The following is a 22,310-nucleotide window of genomic DNA, read 5'->3' as shown; positions in this document are numbered from 1 at the left end:
TTTGCATATAAAGGTGTGAGAAACACTACATGAACGGCTTCTGTCTGCCAGAGATGGGGGGCTCTTACAGAGCTCATAGAGGGTGCAATGAAGTCCAAAAGTGCTAAAAGGGCCTGGGGACAGGGGTCTTCACAAGACAACCCACTTTAAACCTTTCTTGATTCCTATGATCACAGCACTTAACAACTACTGTACACGAGGAAGCAAAAATGCTCTGTTGTGATGTCACCACCTTTAGCTAAAGATCTATGACCTTTTTGTCTTTGGCCACCATTACTTTTCATGGTCTTTTTGACATTTTGTATTTTACAAACGTCCATTACATGGGAGATTTACTTACTGTGCCAAAGCAACAACCTGCTCCTTAGGGTGCGGGAGAGGAAGGATTGTCCGGGTTACTTCTGAGATATAGTCAGCCAAATCTTGGTCAAATGGTGGAGAAAACTGAGCTATCTGAGGAACAGGCTCCGACTGAGTTTTCGTTTGGGGTGTCTCATCTTCTTCCTTCTTTTCTTCTTCTTTCTTCACTTTACTCTTTATTTTGCTAAGATGGATTGACACAGATTTCTTATTCACATAAAAGACATTTACACTGTGAGCTAGCTTATGGCTTTAGTAGGAGGCAAACTGATACAAAGACCAATACACTTTGTGAAAGTTTAAGAAAGGATCTAAACAGCCACATCAAGTCAAAAGGTGGATCCCAAAGAGTCCTGCAATAACAGTCGGCTCATCACATGCTTGAGACAGAATGAGCGTAATACCACAAATGCACAGTATAAAGCATCTACGAGCGTCTATCTTGCTTGATCAATTAGGTATTTTTTAATTAAAGGCATTGGCCGACCATACCACCTTATCAGCTATCCTGTTTTTAGCTTTCCATCTGGAGTTACCCCTTTGAATAGAGCAATCTTCCCAGGTGGACATAAAAACCACAACCATTGGCCATTTCCATTAGTCACAGACAAAAAATTAAACAGTGTCAAGGCGCACCTCTCCAGTCACAGCAGAGTCTGCTATCATGTACTCACAAGATGCAGTCTTTTTGGGCGATCTCCCTGTATTTGTCTCTTTTTCCCGGAGTGCAGCTGCGTCCTGCCCTGACCGCTGCTCACGCTGCTCTGACCCTTGCGTGCGCGCCTTTCCCGCTCTCAGCCCGGCTTCCTTTTTGTCCCGGTCTCTAAGTCTGCCCCCTGGGGAGCCTGTAGCACAGCTCAATGGTTCCAGGCACGGAGCCGAGAAGGTAACCGCCCCCGGACTCTTCTTGTGCTTCACCTCCTTACATTATAACACAGTTTAAAGTCACCAGTCAAAGGCTTTTCCAACACTGACTCCATTTGGCCAAGTTGCAGGTCCTTACTCATCACTCTCTTCCGATCTACCCCTTTCCGCTTATAGATTGTAAGCTTATATGATCACAGCTCTTTCCTAATGTTCCTGGTTTACGCTGTGTTGTTCTGCACACACGCTTCAACACAGGATTGTGCTCCTCAGCTGTAAGACAAATCTTGGACGGGAAGCAGGACACAAGCGAATTTAGAAACCATGGCCTCTAAAATATATTGTTCCCCTCTGTCATTTATTAGAGGAGACCTATCGACACAGCTATGTAACAAAAATGGGTAGTATATGGGATAGCAAAAATATACAAAGAAATGTTTTTCTTTCGGTGACAAATTTGGGTTACAATAAGAGTTAGTGCCCATAAATCACACATTTCTGGACAGATTAATTAATACCACATTGACAGAACGGCATGAAAAAGGTTCCACCCGACCTTCATGGAGCAAAGAGAAGACATGTACCTTGTAAGATATATTGTTTGCAATATTGTCTTGAACTAAGTTAGAACTTAGATCAACTATAGAAAAGTCTCTGCTGACGATAAAATTGGATGTTGAAATACTGAACTAATAAAAACTACAGGAAATTCATAAATAAAACTACTGATTTGTGTTTAGAAGAGTCAACTCCAACCTTCGTACTGTAGGGAAACCTCTGGAAAAGATATCTTTCTCCTAAAGAATCTGACAACTAGCTAATATCTAGTAGAAAATGGATAATTCTTGCACTTTCTGCCAAATCCCTAGCAATGGTTGCCAACAGCCCCAATTTTGCTTGAAACGCACTTGCAAAATAAACAAAGACGTGGTATTGAGCAAAACTATGCCTGAAAATGACTATTTAGAGGGTATTCCTGACAAATTTTGACAAAGGCAAGTGCCACTGAGCTTCAAGTTATTATGTGGGATTTCTACAGGGCTGAGGTCAAGGATTCAAATCCGACCAAAGGCATCAACTTGATGGACTTTATTCCCTTTGGGATGTTTCACACTCCAAAAACATACTAGTTGTTTTGTTTCCTATGAAACTTGCCACAGTGTTTGTGTGAGAAGCAAGCCAATCACAATATATGTCAAAAGATTACAAAATACATTATCGGCTGTTTGGGGCTTGAGGAACGAGCTATCTTGTTGTTGCATCTCAAGGAGCCATAACTTTTTTATTTTTCCATCGACTTGCAAAAAAATTATTTGTTTTTGTGTTGCCATAAAAAAAAAGTTATGTTACGTCATGTATTTTGCTGGACAGATTTTTATTGATACAATTTTTGGGTTTTGTATGACTTTTTTTGTTTCAATAATTTTTTTTTTTTTTGTTTCAATAATTTTTATTGGGTTTTGTATGACTTTTGATCAATTTTAATTTCATTTTTTTCTTTTGTTGCAAGGCTGGTTGACCCCAAAAAAACCATTTCTTTCTGCTTTTGTTTTGTTTGTTTTTTTAACCATGCAGGTTATATAGTGGAATAAATAGTTTGGTATCATGGCATCAGTAAAAGTCCAATTACATATACTTTTTCTCCAAATTAGTCCACCTGTTCACACGTTTAGAATTTGGTCAATATTTTATATCAGTATTTGTAAGCCAAAACCAGGAGTGGGTGAAAAATACAGAAGTGGTGACGTGTTTCTAGTAGGCCGGCGTCACATTTGCGAGTGCAATTCGAGAAATTTGCGCGAGTCTCTCGCCTCAATACCTGGCACTGCCGCCGGACCGGAGCGTTCAGCTGCATAGAAATACATGCAATCGCACACTCCGGTCACGAGTGAGGGTGGCAGTCCCGGGTATTGAGGCGAGAGACTCGCGCAAGTTTTTCGCACTGCATTTGCAAGTGGGACACCGGCCTATACTCGTTCTTTGATTCTTCCACTCCTGATTTTGGCTTTTGGAAAGAAAGGAGAGAGGTTTTTTTTTTCTTACTTTATATTATATTTCCCATGCACGAATTTCATAAACCTTCCTCAAATATAAATGGGTTTTCAGATCACAAGATACTGATGATCATGACGGTTCACCGAGAAGCAATATTCAATGTATAGTACAGAATAGGAGAATTGGTTTTGGAGATGTTCTGCAGCACTCAGCTGTGACCACTACGCAGTATAGAGCGATGCTGTCCTCTTGCAACGATGGCGAGGGGGGCGTTTGTAATTTCTTTTCTATTCACAGCATACTCTGGCTATGGTGTTATTTCCTGGCGTTTTCCCATAGGCATCTCTATAGAATTTGAAAATCGTCAGTTGTAAATTACAAAAAAAAAACACTATTAAAAATGCTCAAAATGGGATTTTTATATGCATTTTATTAGGGCCGATTTTCCTTGCATGATATTTTTTAATAAACTGCCAGAGGAGATTATCTTTCTGAATGGTGCACGGTGATGTGTAGCCCAGATATCCATCACGTGAAGCCTTGCTGTTAGAAAACACATCTGCTTCAATTTAATCGTTCGTTAATTCATGAAAACGAATCGTCTGACACATCCCCTGGCACATCTGTCTTTCAGCAGAGGATTTCTGAACTCTCAAGAAAACTGTACACGATTTTCAGCTGCACATGGTTTCTATTAATTAGTATAAAACTAAAAACATGTGTCGGGAGAACAATATTACATGTTCTTCAGTCTTGGGTGGCTCGTAGAAATGGAGGAAAAATGAGAGCTGCATTCTCCGGCACACATGAATGCATCCCACCTTCACATGCTGCTGATCTCTGCAGCTTATACTGCAGATGGATCTGCTGCAGAGACAATGAGAGGGATGGGAGCGGTCATATTCAGACCCTTTTGTAAGGAGATGGACATATTGCCGTGTTCCCTATTGACGACATCAGTGTTGTCTATATTGTAGAGTGTAATGTGGATTATGTTGTGATGCATTGCAGTGTTTTGCACTGTACTATGAGGAAGATGTGTTCTGCCCAGCAACAGACAGTAAGTAGGTTAAGACAGTAAAAGTTAAGTGTTGGGACTAGCCCATAGTGGGAGAAAGTGAGTTGGGGCCCAGCGAGTGACAGAGACGGACCTGAGATCCGAGTAGTCTGCAGAGCCGTATAACAAAGGTGTCGTGGAGGAGACCAGAGCAGAGGATAGCGAGATCATGAACACCAAGAGAGACATAGTGCTGTCGGAGCTACACAGTGATCAAGGGGGGACAGGTCAGTGGACTAACCGAGTGATTAGGAGACTGAGAAAGATGGTTTCTGGAACAGGACGGACCAGAACGTGGAAAGAGAAGAGTGTCCCAGGAGGGAGTTCTTTGTGTGTTAACAAGCAGCAAGCTAGTTTCAGCCATATTGGCACTATCTCTTTACGACGGAAAAGACAGGGAACCGTGGGAGGAAAAGTTGACTTTCATAGACTGTGATATGGTACTCAGTTGCGTTTTTTTTTTGTTCATAAACAAGTGGGACTAGTGGAGACTGGAACCAGAGAAGCAAAGGAAGTGAAAAGAATATGTATAGAGATGTTCTGTGATGTGGAAACGTACGAGATGTGCCCGCTATCTCATGTATAATGTTGTCATCAAACTTCTGTTCAGTAAAACTACGTTTTTAAAGAAGTAGTGGTCTCCCTTGATGAATGGGTTAACAACTGGTCCTGGCCAGCCAAAGTCATTGGTAACATGCAGCCTGCCAAGGTGAATCACTTCACTATTAGTAGTGCACACACCCAGCCAGGACCCCCATGTTCATGTTGCGTGCCGGGGCATATGAGACAAGCACCTTGCCCTTGCCTACCGGCCCCACACCATGTTACACTTTCAGTATAAAAAATCTGACGGATAGCGTAACCTAAAAGATGTCTACCTGATCTGACCGTAGCTAAAGCAGGGCACACACAGTTATCAAAACACACGTGTAATTACACTCTGTGTAACCCGAAACAGCTTGTAATTAGTGCAAATGTACCTGGAAGATTTTTCCTTGAGACCACTTCTGCTTAGGGACGGAGATCGCCCTGAAGGAAGATCGTGTTTATCATCAACTGGAGAGGAAACACTTCTGCTGGGAAAAAAAATGAGTATGTGGATGTCAATATGGTGATTTTATTATACTGACTGATGGACGGGATGTTCTCAATTAGGGCTCGTTCAAACATCATGTTTTTTTTTACTCCTATGATAGTCTATGTGGTAGTTCACATGTATGAGTTGTTTTTTTTTCAAGGAAGTGATCCGCACAAAAGAAAGAGATTTGTCCAATATTGATCAGAGTGTTGGCTCAAACTCGCCAGTGCTAGTCTATAGATCAGTGAAAAATATCGGACAGGGCACTTGTATGCCATTCATGTGCTGTCCGTTTTTCAAGAACTATTTGATAGCAGAAACTTTCATCAGTTTTTTTTTTATAGGAGGAAAACTAATGATGGTAAGAACTGACACACTGACCAAACTGATGAAACTCTGATAAAGAACAATGATAAAACTCAGACTGATTATTGCATATAGGAAAAATCGCTGACGTCTAAACTAGACCTTATGGTGGGATGATGTTTTCTTCATCAGTCAACTGACCTTGCAGAAAAAGGTGCCTCCTAGTAAAATACCGTTATAACAATTCTACCTTAAAAAATGTGTTGATATCTGATTACCATATGAGCTAATTAAGCAAGTATAAAATATGAATTAATTTGCAGTTTTGGTGGCTAGCTGCTCCTTCTCGGAACCCTCTTAGTAGAGCCATGAGAAATTAAAATGCCAAAAAAAATAAAAATCTGGGGGAACCTTTAGGAGCTGACACTTAGAAGATAATCCATCATTCTCAAATCAGTAGAAACTGTTTTTATTTCATTTATAATTAAAAAAAAACCCATTATATATAAGGTGCTCGAAACAAAAGCCTTATCAACTCTGGACCGGGGTAGAAAATGTGAAGCTGATGAAGATCCCAGTCTGGAGTCAAACGCGTTTGCTTCGACTACTTTATGGAAAACACTATTCATTTTTTTATTTTACTTGATATACGTATTAAACAAGTATTAATACTTATTTGCGCATCATGGAATATCTTCCAAGTGGGTTTCAGCACCAGAAGAAACCTCAATATCTTGATTTTTTCTTCTTTGGTATTTCAGCATAAGAATGGATAACTAGGCACAGAGACGGGCATGAGTAGACATCTTCTACATAACTTTATTGTCAGTTAGAGGGGGTCGGTCACTTTATCTTTATTTTGTCAGAGGAGATGTGTTGAGGACATCAGTTTGTGGCACTTACTAGCATATAAATATTACAGGTTCTCAGTCCATAGTTAGTACATCCTTCCTCACGAGACTGCACGGCTCTCCTTTTCACAAAAAGATTGCTGAAGGAGTAGTATGTGGCCAGATCTATCCAGCTTCCTCCATCTTTCCCATGTACGAAGCTTTGGTCATGTTCTCCTCCGTCCACTGTCATTCTGAGAGCAGGAGCGTGAAGATTGTGAGGAAGGCAGCAGTAATAAACTCAGGGTGAGAACCTGTAATACTTATACATTAGTAAATGTCAAAAATCATGTGCCAAGGACAGATGAGCGAATCTCCCAAAATTTGGTTTGGGCAGATTTGCCAAAATTTGGCCACCAGATTTGATCCTTATATATTCAGTCTGCATCAAAACTACTCAGATTGGTGAGCTGTGGTAGAGTTGGAGGAGGAATCTTTTCCAGGCCCCCCAAAACAATTCAGCAAAAGGCTGGCTGACCATTTTGCTGGTTTTGTGCAAATCCAATTGCAGAAAAATGCAGATTCTGAAATGGTAATGACGTTCTGACTGTGAGCAATCGATTTGCTCATCTTTTGTCCCAAGCACATGTTAAAAAGAAAAGTAGACAAACCCTTTAAATATTATGTCTTGTGTTCATCACAATTAATATATAGATAACTCTCCCAACCATTCGGTATTATGACCAACAACTACTCAATACTTAATTTTCAATAAATGTCCAACCATTTATATGCCAGCGTCTCAGCCATTTTTCAGCCATAGGAAGACTGATACATGTAAGCTATGAGGGATCAGTACAGTGTGGGTACACCCTAGAAGCACGATTTGGTTCCCCATGCGGTTTGGAACTTAGATGTTGCATTCTATAACACCGTATAATAACATATGCATGTGGAAATGTCACATACCCTCCCTTCTCTCTAGAAGCGCTCCGGCTGTGTGATGACGGAGATCTCCTAAGATTGGGTTCCAGCTTCTCCTCTGCCGGAGGTGGTAAAGGTGTAATTCTGTAAGTAGAGTTATGTGCATATAAGTGTCAGCTATCATACACCATCTAAAATGTAAAGTATCAGAGAAAACTGATGGACTGATTCACACCTTGTGCCATAGAGTGTTGAATCACAAGAGGTGAATCATTATAACATCGCGTAACTAGAAAAATAACTCACTGCACAGATGGGAAGAAATCTGATGGTTGTCGGAAATGTCATCACAGCTGTCTCTATTGAAGACGGTATCTGTAATGTCTTTAATGCCGCCTTGAGTTTTAAAAAATATCCAGATCTTGGCTGTAACATTTTTTGCATATGGAGCGCCCCGTCAGGGCAAGGGGTTACTCGGTACCGGGTCCTTCAGTTCACTGGGGGATGTCACGGTGGCTGACCCGGTCCGTGGCCCGGGGACATCCGTATAAAAGGGAAAGGTCTTTAAAGGGATAAAGTTTATGTTCGTGACGCCAATTGTGGGATTCGGTCAGGGTGACTGACGCTGCTTTAAGGGCTCCGCTGGGGTGATGTTATGGCAGCTAGATGGTATACCTTCCCACAGGTGAAGTGTGTCCCCAGGGCTTCCCGGTGTGTAAATGGTGATATGGTGAGAGGCGCAGAGAAGAACGAGGACACAGGGTTGCAGTCTCTTTACCTTTACTGAAGACTTCAGCATCCACAGTCCAGGGTACCGGATCACAGGGCAGGCAGAGTCCGGCCGGTTTGGAGGCAAGTCCAGAGTTCCCTTATCCAGGTGGAAATCAGTAGCCTTCCCTTGCGTTGCGGTGGTGTAGTCCCTTACTGCCTATGGCTTCACATAAGGGTCTCACAGATGCGATGTTTCGCTCTCTCTGTCTATCTGATAGGATAGGACAAAACCCGTATGACTGGTGACTTGAGCCTGTTTATAGGGTCTCTTAGATAACCCGGCTCTGTAGGTGTCACCGTGCCTCTTGGGTGTAGGTGCAGACAGGTAACCTGCAATTAGCTGTCCTGCCGGTCTCTGAAATAATGCGTAGAGGTCCTTACTCCCTCGGTGTTCCGTTACCGGGATTTTGCGCCTCAGGAGGAGGCAGCCTGAGCGGGGCCGGTCCCCTTCTGGTATCCTCTCCTTTGCTTCAACTTCCCTCACACTTGCTGCAATACAATTTTGCCTTTCAATGTCTCTTTCCGGGAGCTGCAGCTCTGAGGGCATGCACAGCTCCTTTAACCTTCTGTCCTCCTCAGACTACTGTCTGGAACTGAACTCACTTTCCCTACAGACTACCAGTTATATATACAGTATATATATATGGGGTGTGACCTAATAAATAGGAGCAGAAGCTCCCCCTGGTGGCCTGGAGTGTGAATGTGTTGCATGTTTGTGATACCTGGATGCAGTTATCCTTTCTTGCCTCCAAACGTAGCATCACTCTCCCCAAGAGGAAAGCAATACCACTGCGACGACCAGGACCCTGGGGCGCTGCACATACATTGCCAATGTGAATAATAGTGTTCAGGGGGTGGAAACAGCTGTGGCAGTGGTGGGTGCCGGTCGCAGGACTAGGTCTCTTGTAATTGCACATGAAAGTTGGCAGAACTTTTATGAATCCTAGCTATAGTATTCATCTCATATCTCTGAGGCAAAGACCACTGTCTGTGTAAAATGTATCAAATCATTTCAATAAATAATTTATTACCCCAGGGTGAGATTTTTATTTATTTATTTTAGCCCTTCTTTTCGAAGGGATTCCCCATTAAGCAATACTACAATCTTATCTGATCAGTTCACTCTGGGGGGATCAATAAGCTGGCATTCAAGAAGGTTAATAAGTGAAAAGTCCACTTATTACCTATTCTCTTTGTACTTCCATATTTTAAGTTATTGAACACTTTGTAGAAAAATAAAATTCAACATTTTGCCCAATGCTATAGAGAGAAATTGGGAAATTCATGATAATCAACCAAAAAGATAGCCTATCCACTGAAAAGAATAACACTCTAATAGGATAATAAAATGAAGGAAAGGCATAAACGGGATAAACAATTTAAGTATCAAAGTTTATTAAATGATTATCAAAAGACAATATACATGTATATGGGAAGAGAGTCTGCTAAAACCACAAACCTATAAGGAATGATGTATATAGAACAGAATCGATGAAAGTGTGCAAAAACTGTAAAGCGCCGCGGAATATGTTGCCGCTATATAAATAGATTATTATTATTATTATCATTATTATCATTATTATTATTATTATTAATAATAAATTCCTGATTGGAATAAACTACAAGTCCCCCATAAGAGTACTCCCCCGATAAATGTAAATATAACATAGGTGGATAAGAATTACAATAACCGGCCATAAGAGGTAGACAAAATTGGGAAATTTATGTATGTATTTCAAGGGTTTTGCTATATAACATCCCAGCATCCTTCAGGTTATTTAAAGTGAATCTGTCACCAGATTCCACAATATAAACTACAAACATTACTATATTAATCTCTGAGACCTGATGGCGCAAATTTGTGTTAGAATGACTGTATAATATTGTTTAATGTTTACACTAAATCCCTGCCCACCTAACCTAGTCTACAGTTCCTCAGCGTCAATGGATCCCACTGATTCGGATATTACTTTTTCGTGACATGTTGTACTTCATGTTAGCGGTAAACTTTGGTCGATATGATTTGCATATGCTTCGCAATTTTCAAACTTTAAATTTTGATGCCGTTAAATCAGATATTTATACCACACAAAATAGTTCATAAATAACATTTACAACATGTCAATTTTACATCTGCATCATTTTTTTAACTATTTTTTGTTAGGATATTAAAAGAGTTCAAAGTTGACCAGCAATTTTCTCATCATTCCAACAAAATTTACAAAACCATATTTGTTTAAGGACCACATCACTTTTGAAGTGACTTTGGAGGGCCTATATGACAGAAAACACCCAAAAGTGACACCATTCTAAAAACTGCACCCCTCAAAGTCCTCAAAACTACATTCACGGAATCATTAGCGTATGCCATGTCGTGTTTGGAAAGTCCCTGATGTGCCTAAACTATGTAAATCCCCCCATAACTGACCCCATTTTGAAAACTACATCCCTCAAGGATTTTATCCAGGGGTATAGTGTGGATTTTATTCCCAAAGGTACTACAAATAATTTGATAACATTAGGCGATCATATTGAATATGTTGTCATTAGTGTTGAACGCAAGTGCTCGCTACTGGAGTTTGCGTCAGGATACCTAGTATCGCGGGTGCTCGAGTGATATGCTCAAGTCACTGCCCCACTAGTTTCGCGGTTGTTAGACACCCCAAAAAAATGCTGGTATTGCCGTTTATGTCAGGCAATCCCCACAATTTTTTTTTAACTGTCTTAACAGCCGCAAAACATGTGAGGCGGAGACTTGAGCATGCCATTCGATCACCCACGATACTTGGTGCATACCTGAGCACCCCGGTGCAAGCCCAACCCTAACAATAAGCCCAACCCTAACCCTAATGGCAAACAATGAAATAAAAATTATAAAATAAAAAAAATAATAATCTAAGCAGGTGACAGCTGGGATTTCATACTAATTAATGGCTTTTGATAACTGTGATAGGGTCTGTCACAGTGATCAAAAGGAACCAATAGGGGAAAAAAAAAGCTGTTGCCGGGTGCAGACGGCAGATCTCGATGTCTGCACTATGTAAGCGCCCAACCAGAGGATGGAGCAGGAGGGCCTGGGGGATGGTGGAGGTACAGGTGGGGGGAGCTTGGGGACAAAATTTCTCAATTTTATCTGACATGTATATCATGAAGAGAGAGGGATGATTTTAAAGACGGGCACATTTTGTTTTTTTTTACATGATCACTATTATTGAATAACGACTATCACGAGATCGGAGACCAGAAAATACGGCCATGATTGTATCATCCAGGGTCTCATCTATCCCCGGTAGCTGAAACCCCAGAGATTTTCTGGCTCTGGGAGGTGCTATACCCTTATAAATGGAGATAAGGGAATAAGGCCCCTTAGCAGCCACCGCTTTAATGCGTATCGACGGTAGTTAAGGGGTTAAAAGGTTCTTTCGGACTAATTAAAATTGATACTGCCTTTTTATAAACCTTCAGAAGCTGTATAAAAAGGAAAGTAAAATCTAAGCATCTGAATTCTCCTGCTGACTGTTTCCGTCTGCCCAGTATGTTTACTATGGTTGTGTGATGATACATCCCTATAGAAGTAACTTCACTCTCACCTAGCAAACCACACGGAAGTGTCAGGAAGCAGTGTTGAAGGACAAAATAAGTAATGCTAAAGGAACATTTTGCAGAAATAAAAACCATTAAACATAACATTTTTCCCAACAAAAAAAAGTATAAAGACTCACATGTCAGTAAATTTAGTGTTGACTAAGAGAATTGCCCGGTTCTGGTTTAGCATCTGCTTGCTGAGTTCTTCTAAAGATGGCAAATGTGTGCCAGGTTTTAGCTAGGAACAAAAAGAATTATCTTAATTAAACAAAGTTCTCCACATAACTAAAACTAGGTGAAACCATCACATAAGAGGCCACCATCTGCCAAGTATCCTACGTTGAGCTGAACATAATCACCACTAGTACTCGGACGACCCTGATTTCAAACCATCTAGTGCAAGTCACGCGATCACAAGGAGTTTTGGAGGCGTACAATGGAGGAGTACTGATAAACAGTCACGACCTGCTGATTTGTGTGAGGTTTTCGGTGTAGTTTTTTGAAAACCCATTCACATTTTGCAGACAAAATAATATCAGTTCTGAAATCTGCAGTATGCACTTTAATGCGGTAGATTTTGCAGCGGTTTGCAAAGTGAAAAATCATTGGCGAATCTGCAAAATCTAAATTTTACATTTGCAGAAAATTTGAGCTACATCAGATTGTAAAAACCCTAAGATAAAATACAAAACGAGCAAATAACCTGCAGTAAATAAATAGCAATAGGGTGCTTGGTTAACATAATTTTGATCAAAAAACATAAAAGCCATTCCACCACATCAAGGTGACCCTTCTCGGGACTGTCCCAACCTCAAGCAATAAAACCTTACCATATGTCAAGTGACGTAAAGTGAATATTGGCCAAGAAGGACCGAGACCCGGCCAATGGACACCCAGCCTCGGTGAACTACATAAACGTAATGTCAGGATCAAGGAAACGGGTGTGGCCTCCCTGTTTGTTGAGCTGGACATTACAATCATATAGTTCCCCATGGCTGTGTGTCCACTGGCTGGGTCTCGGTAGTAGTGTCACCTCGACGTGGTGGGATGGCTTTTACATTTTTTTTAATCAAAATTACCTTAACTACCCGTATATTATTTTCATGCACTATTACTATTTAGATACTTCCTGCAGGGTATTTTATTATATTTGTTTTTATCTTGGGTTTTGTCTGTTTAGTGGCCAGTGTGAACATGCTCATACATACTAACTTATATCCTAGTTCATCTCTTTTAAGTTTTTTCACAACAGATTGTATCCTAATGACTGATGTTTCCTTGCTTCCATTTGCATAAAAGGCAGCAGAATAGGTTCTAGCATTTTCTGGACACCAGACATAGATGCCATCAGTGGAGATACTGATCACTCATTGTAGTAGTGAGGGCTAGCACGTCTGTATAATGCTGGCTTAGGGTACCGTCACACAGTGCAATTCTGATCGCTACGACGGCACGATTCGTGACGTTCGAGCGATATAGTTACGAGATCGCAGTGTCTGACATGCTCCTGCGATCAGGGACCCCGCTGAGAATCGTACGTCGTAGCAGATCGTTTGAAACTTTCTTTCGTCGTCTAGTGTCCCGCTGTGGCGGCATGATTGCATGGTGTAACATATATCGTATACGATGTGCGCATAGTAACCAACGGCTTCTACATCGCACATACGTCATGAAATTATTGCTCCAGCGTCGTAGATTGCAAAGTGTGACAGCAGTCTACGACGCTGGAGCGATATTGTTACGACGCTGGAGCGTCACGGATCGTACCGTCGTAGCGATGAAAATTGCACTGTGTGACGGTACCCTTAGAAAGAACAATGGCTACCAAACCCCATTCATGTAAATTTTCTTCTCCGTTAATCCTCAAAAGCAATCAAGTTAAAGGGGTATTTTGGGATTAAATGTTCACGTAGTAATGAATCCACTGTCCATATTTTTTATGCGAGGGAGAACTGACATTACATCTACAAGTCAAGTGGTGTTCGGCCTTCCAAGTCCTGACTAATTGATGGATTGTCAGCAATGCAGTGACGAGTGTTGCGTAGTGGGGAATAAACATGCGCAGATGCAGCAGTTTTTGGATCCCTGTATGCCGGCACAGAACCCCTGCCTCCCCCCCCCACAAGAGAGGAGCACTGTGATAATTGGCAATGGTCACATACTCGAAAGACAACAATACCTTAATATAAAAAAGATCAACTTTACATACCCGACCATGATCATAAAATCCATCAGTTATCAGGTTGCTGTAGGACAAATGTCCTTTCTGATTGTATTTTAAGGAGAGGTTGTTATCCAGCATCTTGTTTTCAGCTAATTCACTAAAATGGTTTCTACGACTTGTTGAAAGATTCATCTCCTGAAGGATTTCAAGAGCCCTAAATAGATGAAAGATCATTATATATGTATATGACGCAAAATGAACTGAACACTGACCTAATATGCGTAACAGCACAATGCGATGTGAACACAGCCGGCCATACACATTAGATGGTCGTTGGCCGGTCGATGCTTTGGCCGATCGTTCGGCAGACAGCCATGATGCTACTTGTATGGCAGAGGCTGCAGATAATGCAGATAAGTAGTATACAATCTGATGCCTTCTTATGGACATTTGTATTCATATTTGAGTCATTGAGCGGGGGCGGCATATTGCGACCAAGCTACGATGCCAACCTCCGCAGCAAGGCAGGGAAATTCACTAGGGACATGTGAGAGAAAGAAAGCAAGAGTTTCCACCTGATTTATATGGCTGGACAATTAACTCATTTATCTATCTATTAGTAACCATTGTTGTGGCATTATATGGAAAGGCTATATTTACTTGAGTAACGTGTGCGCAAAATGTGATGACTGTTCAAGTATTTGGGAATCCATATCTGGCATCTAACCCCTTACGGTATAGTTCAATATGTTAAAATCTCTTTAAGTACCTTGTGGATATTTGGACTACTTGTGGTTTATCGCTTTCCAATATTTAGGCTCTTGTTTTTGATCACCCTAGTAGTATTTAATTTTGATGGCTAGTGGCTTTTGAGGTTTGTTGGCTGTTTTGATGGTGATAAGTAACCCTATATCAGAGTACAATAGGAAATATTTAGGGCTTGCGGTTGGTGAGCTGGCACCATATTGCGTCCAAGCTAGGGTGCCAACCACTGCAGGCAGGAAGAGACAATGCTCAGGGCATCAATAGGGTGGGAGAGAGTACTCCTCATTTAAATTTTGGGTTTAAAATGCTTCAGTATCTAACAGTATTATTGTTATTGTTATATTTCATAATCTCTTCCTGGTCTCTTTTTTGACTATTTTCATATTTGATCTACATAAATTTTATATTGGCGGAATTTTTTCTGATAAGCCGTATTTTGTTAACCCGTGACTTGGTAAGCTTAGTTTCATCACAGCCGACTTTCCCATGCACAGGAGCGTTCATTTGGCTGAGAGCTCCTGTATTCTCTATGAGAAAATCGCTGCCATAAACGTCAGCCGGCGAACAATGCGATCGACAGTCCGAAATCGTACATGTGCAATCGACATCTCTCCTCGCGATCAGTTGGTGTCCAATATATTTATTCTTTCTTGTATGTAAATAGGAAAAATGGTGGCCATATACTTTAGAGAAACTTTAGCTGAACCTAGTGATTTCCTTGAGACCAGTGGACTATCTACTGTGTACGGGGGTGTCCTAACTATTCCATGATTAAGGACTGAGATTCAGTTTGAAACGCATAGGAAAGTTTTTGCGTTTTTTTTTATAAAAAAAAAACCCAGCTGGATACATCTACCTTCAATAGTCTTAACTTTTCCCTCATGGGAAACAATGAAATCCAAGATGCCCGATTCTTCCGTTTTTAAGGGACATAATCCTCAGCGTGAAATGACTGGCAGCTGCTGAGGATACACGCTGAGCATGCACATGATGTCTCAGGAGGAATGGTTGATGGTCAAATGTATAACCGGCTCTACGTACCCCAATCTGTACAGTTCAGCTGCACTCTCTCCATCATTTGCAAACACAGCAACAGCCCAGCATGCATTCCTCCTAACTTCATCATGGTCAGAACGGAGCAGTTTCACAAGATGGAGCAGTCCGTCTGCATTTTTAAACTACATAAATAATGGGGAAAAAATTAATATAGCCATTACAAAGCCGTATCATCTGCTTAGCCCCATCCTCAGGCAGCTCTCCATTTTATGCAAAAGTACAATATTTCTTTTGACAAAATGCCCAGCAGTGGACAACCCCTTTAATGAGATGAGAACCAAACCCAGCAACTTTTTATTTTTATTTTCTATACAGGTGGTTTTTAGAGCACTACAGATTTTTTTCTTATTCAGTTATTAAAATTATTTTTGTCTTCTGATATGTGGTACCCAATTTTTTTGTCAGTTTTATATTCAACATTGTTTTGAGCAGAAATGTGAAAAACATGTCAAGAAAAAAGGAAATGTGTTCAATTCCACACTTTAACTTTTAGGTTATGCTCACAAAGTGCCATTTGAATTAGTTTTAGGGCTCGCTCACACTGGCGCACACATCGGAAGAGTGCACAGCAAGAAAACATCCCGTTACACGCTGACCAATGTTAGTAAATGAGGCAGCGCTCATCTGCGAGTTTTTTCTCAGCTCGAATCGGACTGAGGAAAAAAAATGCAGCATGCTGCGAGCGGATGTGAGAATCGGATCGCCCTCCCCAAAACAGGTCAATGGCTACGAGAAAAAAAAAACTGCACAACACATGGACCATGCGTATAATGTCCGATTTTCAGTACATATGTCAAAGATTATTTCATAAGCCAAGTACAGTAAATTCACTGCTGTAACCGTCAGAATAGGATAGATAGATAATAATACAGTACGTGATAGATAGATAATAATAGATAGATAATAGATAGATAATACTGTAGATAGATAGATAGCGAATAGATAGACAGATAATAGATACATGATAGATAGATAGATAATAATATATAGATAGATAGATAGATAGATAATACTGTAGATAGATAGATAGATAGATAGATAGATAGATAGATAGATAGATAGATAGATAGATAGAGATAATTGATAGATAGATAGATAGATAGATAGATAGATAGATACAGTACGTGATAGATAGATAATAATAGATAGATAGATAGATAGATAGATAGATAGATAGATAGATAGATAGATAATAGATAGATGATAGCATTCATGTCCACACTCTCTTCATGGTCTGTGGACAGTCAGAGATAGCCGAGCTCTGTGCTTAGCTATCATAGTCGGTCCCATATGAATGGACTGGTGATCACACATGCGTGTTCCTGGTTCATTCACATAAGTAACTTTGGGACCCAGCTCTTGTGAACGGTGGAGGTTATAGTAATCCGACTCCAAGAGATCATACATTTATCACCTATATTGTGGATAGATGATAAATGCATATAGTGGGGAAAAAACCCTTTAAATTTATTGTATACCGTTATCTGTCAGTTGCCTTTCTGTGTTAAGCAGGAGTAGGGTAGTTTTCTATAATCAAATGCAAAGTTAACATGAAGATATTAAATGTGCCATCTTACAAGGCTAAATTTGTACAATTAATAGGCCATCATTGCAGACACTGACACATTAACGCTGATTGATTTATAGAGGTAATCTGCCAGATGACGGGGCTTTAACGTCTTGCAGTGATTTCCTATACTGTAATCACCTGTAAATCATGGTAATCATTTTCTCATTTTAAAAGTGCTTCACCTTCTCATCAAAACTTGATTTCAAAAGGTTTACTTTTCATAAAGGGTTTGTCTTCATTTAATAGAAAGTAGCTTCTATTTCTAAAGTAATTATGTTTATGTAAGCTGATATATGGGTCTGTGCAAATTGGTTTTATATAAAGTTATTAAAAAAATAAATACTAATAAATTTAAAAAAAAAAATCAGAAAAAACAGCCACAGCATGGGGCTTTATACTTCTTTCACTTATAAAGCCTCATTAATTTTCACAATTTTCCCCCATTAATTTGGGGGTTCACAATCTATATTCCCTATCAGTATGTCTGGAACCTGGAGGAAACCCATAATAACACAGGGAAAACATGCATCACTGAGTTGATTTGATGCCAATGAAATGCCTCATGGGCCCGATGAATTTGATCACTTTGCCATTCGAATCGTTAGACTAAATAAGGCCCCTTTCACACATGAGGTTTTTTTCCATCAGTCGCAATCCGTCGAATTTTGAAAAAAAACGAATCTGGAGACTGATGCCGCCGGATCTGTTTTTTTCTCATAGACTTGTATTAGCAACGGATTGCAACAGATGGCCTCACGTTTCACCCGTCGTTCACCGAATCCGTCGAAAATTGCTTGTCCGGCGGCGGGAGACGATGGACAAAGTAACGTTTTTTGTGTACGTCGAAAAATCCGACAGCGACGCATCTGTCGCCGTCTGTCGTTTGCTCCAATGGAAGCCTATGGGCGCCGAATTCGTCAAATGACGAAGGAGGCCTAAAGCTGGTCATACATGCATGTGGGCAGCTTAAAAAGGCCACTTTTGTTAGAAAGGAGTAATTTTTATGTTTTTTATTTCCCCTGCGTCATCTGCAGCTACAGAACAGATCGCGGAGCTGAAACCCAGATTTAAGAGTCACAGCAGAAAGAACACATTAGAAATGGACTGCAACCAAAAACTTAATGTGCAGCAGGTCTCAGATTGCCGAGCTTTAACCCAGTTTTCCCAGGATCAGCAGCAGTTTCAGAATGTATCACTGTGCTGCATACTAGATTTCTCAGCATTTGCAGCAAAATCAGAATGTATCATCACCTACCTGTAACCCAACTTTCTCAGTATTATCAGGAATCTTAGGATCCTTCCTCATCTGTGCTATAATATGGCATTCATGATTCTTATCTATACTTAGTGGGGTTTTGTTCCCTTGTTTGTATCCTAATTGTATGGGATTTACACCTGGTCGCACTATTTCCATGTAGATGTTTATCATACTACATTTGATGTGAATTTCTACTGTGTCATTGTATTGTGTCATTTTGTCTATTACATATATACTCTCTGGATGTCATTGTGGCTAATTGTTTTTAATCTTGGAGTATCGTCGTACCAATAAATATTTGCTTTAATACTGTGAGAGCAGGAGTTACTCCATTTTGGTTATTCTAAGTGATCCTTGCTTGCAAAAAGGAGTCTATGTTTAGATTAGGGTCTCAGGAATTTCTTTGTCTAACTGGACTTCCGAGATAAGACATAGCAAGGTGAAAGTAAAGGTACCTTCACACTGAGGGACTTTAGAACGATAACGATCCGTGACGTTGCAGCGTCCTGGATAGCGATATCGTTGTGTTTGACACTCAGCAGCGATCAGGATCCTGCTGTGAGATCGCTGGTCGGAGCTAGAAGGCCAGAACTTTATTTCGTCGCTGGATCTCCCGCTGACATCGCTGAATCGGCGTGTGTGACGCCGATCCAGCGATGTGTTCACTTGTAACCAGGGTAAACATCGGGTTACTAAGCGCAGGGCCGCGCCTAGTAACCCGATATTTACCCTGGTTACCTAAAAAAAAAAAAAAACACTACATACTTAAATTTCGGTGTCTGTCGCGTCCCTCGCAGTCAGCTTCCCGCACTGACTGTGAGCGCCGGCCGTAAAGCACAGCGGTGACGTCACCGCTGTGCTGCGCTTTACGGCCGGCCGGCGCTCACAGTCATTGCGGGAAGCTGACTGCGAGGGACGCGACAGACACCGGAATGTAAGTATGTAGTGTTTTTTTTTTTTAGGTAACCAGGGTAAATATTGGGTTACTAAGCGCGGCCCTGCGCTTAGTAACCCGATGTTTACCCTGGTTACCCGGGTACCTCGGCATCGTTGGTCGCTGGAGAGCTGTCTGTGTGACAGCTCTCCAGCGACCACACAGCGACGCTGCAGCGATCGGCATCGTTGTCTATATCGCTGCAGCGTCGCTTAATGTGATGGTACCTTAAGAGGTAGAGAAACATCTAAAGTCTTCACCTAGGTGTAGATGCAGGGACCCAAACAGGGACCCGCTAGTTCAAAGGACCGCTTTATAAAAACATTTTGCCGCTCCCAGACAGATGGACAACTCAGGATAGCTGCATCAAAAGGTAAGAAACTTTATTCTAACACTACCTGAATTTGTACCTCTGTCTTGGCCACAATGTGCTTTGGGTGTGTTGCAGGTAATTCAATCTGTTCATAGTAAGTGGGTCCATTATTGTTACACAAAGAACCCTCTGAGGAGACCTTGTGTATTTTGTTGAATTTCTGTAATGTATGTTGTATGGGAAGTGTGGATTTGGCATTTTACTGGTCATCTGTCCATGGGGTTGGATTGTAACAATTATTTGAGTGTACCCAGTGGAGCCCACGTTGGTAATTGCCGGCAGCTGCCTTTTGTAGTGCTAAGGAAACCCATATGGTTCGGGTCCCTAGATGTAGGGGATGAAGGTTTTCGTCTGATTATATGTAAGTCAGACATGGACTGACCATAGAGAAATTGACTATAGAGAAGGGTAAGAGTACCCGCTGCTTTATCACTCTAGTCCAGTATTCCTATTGTAAAAGTTAGAAGATGGGTAATCTGTTCACTAAAGGATACACTGAGCAAGGTAGAGCTGCTGTAGGATTCATAAAGGAAAAAGAAGTAAAGAAATTTGTGCAGAAAATGCATAGGTTTTGTTAAGCATCTGGCTGTCCGTGTGGCAGGCCTAATGAAGATTTCTGGAAAAGTGTATTGAAGGAAAAGATAGGATATTTAAATGATGCTATCTTGCTTTATCAGGCTGAGATATGGTGGAAAACCTCTAAATGTGTAACTAGAGGCGAGTCGAAGGAAGAAAAACATGGTGATAAGTTTTTGTATGTAAAAGTATGCAACAAAGATTGCACTAACATACTTGCCACTCCCAGATTGTCTCCATCCCCTTACATTGTCCCTGAAGGGTGGACATGTTGTGTATACAGGAATCTGAATCCAGACTGGGTGGGAATCTGTTATGTATGTGGTGCCCCTTGTTAGCACATAGAAACTGATAAACTGCAGCACTGAGTTACGGTGGCCTCCAATTTACCCACACTCCTCACTCTGGCAACAGACATGGTAGAGGAGTGGGTATCCTTCTTTCTACAAACTGTTCCTTTAACCCTATCCAATCCCCACCCTCCCTTATCCTCCCTCCTTTTGAGGTTCACTCTGTCCGTATCTACACTCCCTCCAATCTCCAAATGGCTGTCATATACCGACCACCAGGCTCAGCCACTGCCTTCATCAACCAATTCTCCACCTGGCTCCTTCACTTTCTCTATGCTGACATCCCCATCATCATAATGGATGACTTTAATATCCCTACTGACACCCACCAGCCAGCAGCCTCCAAGCTACTGGCCCTTACTTCATCCTTTGGACTCACTCAGTGGTCCTCCAAAGACACCCACACAGATGAACATACACTAGACCTCATCTTCACCCGCCTCTGTTCCTTATCTAATCTCACAACCTCTCCCTTCCCCATATCTGACCACCATCTACTCACCTTCTCATCCTTGTCCTCCTCACCTGCCCCCCATGTCCAGCCATTATCACATCCTCACAGAAACCTCGCACATCTAAACATTCACAGACTCTCAGACTCTCTCCTACCCCTGTCCTCCATATCTTCACTCCACGACATGGACAGCGCCACCGCTTTCTATAACTCCACCCTCACATCAGCCATAGACTCAGTCGCCCCTCTCATGCACGGCACAGTGCGACGAACCAATAGGCAACCTTGGCATAACAATCTCACAAAAAAGCTTCGACAAGCATCCAGGGTTGCGGAGCGGCGTTGGAAGAAAACACGCCTGCCAGATGACTTCACTGCTTTCAAACAAGCTACATTTGACTTCAAATTAGCCCTCACCTCCGCTAAACAGACCTATTTCACTAACCTTGAATCTTCACTGTCCTACAACCCAAAACAACTATTCAGCACATTTAACTCCCTCCTCTGCCCACCACTGCCACCTCCAACTCCTCTCATCTCTTCTGAGGACTTTGCCACCTACTTCAAAAACAAGATCGACCAAACAAGGCAAACCCTAACTGTTCCATCACCCCAACCACTCCATATACCAGACCTCTGCCCTTCCCTAATAACCTCCCTCTCCAACATCACTGAAGGAGAGCTTACTCACCTCTTTTCCAAATCACACCTCACCACCTGTGCACTTGACCCCATCCCCTCCCACCTGCTCCCCAACCTCATTAACATGCTCATTCCAGCCCTAACCCATCTCTTCAACCTATCACTATCTTCTGGTTCCTTCCCCTCTGCCTTCAAACATGCCACCATCACACCCATCCTCCAAAAAACTAACCTTGACCCAACTGTTATGCCCAGCTAAAGCCCCATATCACTGCTTCCGTTTGCTTCAAAACTCCTTGAGCAGCATGTCCATGCTCAAATTTCCTCCCACCTCTCATCTAACTCTCTCCTTGACAACCTCCAATCTGGCTTCCAGCCCCACCACTCCACCGAAACTG

The 22,310-nt window shown here is 41.5% G+C and overlaps 1 protein-coding gene across 2 annotated transcripts in view; it reads right to left on the bottom strand.

Moving 5' to 3' along the window:
* ARMC3 (armadillo repeat containing 3) overlaps positions 1-22,310 on the bottom strand; it is a 91,593-nt gene that overhangs the window by 4,683 nt on the left and 64,600 nt on the right. For both annotated transcript variants that reach the window (XM_069729556.1, XM_069729557.1), the window contains exons 12-17: positions 15,741-15,877; positions 13,980-14,148; positions 11,908-12,008; positions 7,460-7,558; positions 5,257-5,349; positions 341-544 (exon numbers count right to left, since the gene is read on the bottom strand). In XM_069729556.1, the coding sequence (XP_069585657.1) occupies positions 341-544; positions 5,257-5,349; positions 7,460-7,558; positions 11,908-12,008; positions 13,980-14,148; positions 15,741-15,877 (803 nt within the window). The remainder of the gene's footprint in view (positions 1-340; positions 545-5,256; positions 5,350-7,459; positions 7,559-11,907; positions 12,009-13,979; positions 14,149-15,740; positions 15,878-22,310) is intronic.

Source organism: Ranitomeya imitator, chromosome 6 (assembly GCF_032444005.1).
Source record: "Ranitomeya imitator isolate aRanImi1 chromosome 6, aRanImi1.pri, whole genome shotgun sequence".
Classification (NCBI taxonomy): Eukaryota; Metazoa; Chordata; class Amphibia; order Anura; family Dendrobatidae; genus Ranitomeya; species Ranitomeya imitator.
Note: the sequence above shows the minus strand (reverse complement) of the source record. Positions and strands in the feature narration are given on the sequence as shown.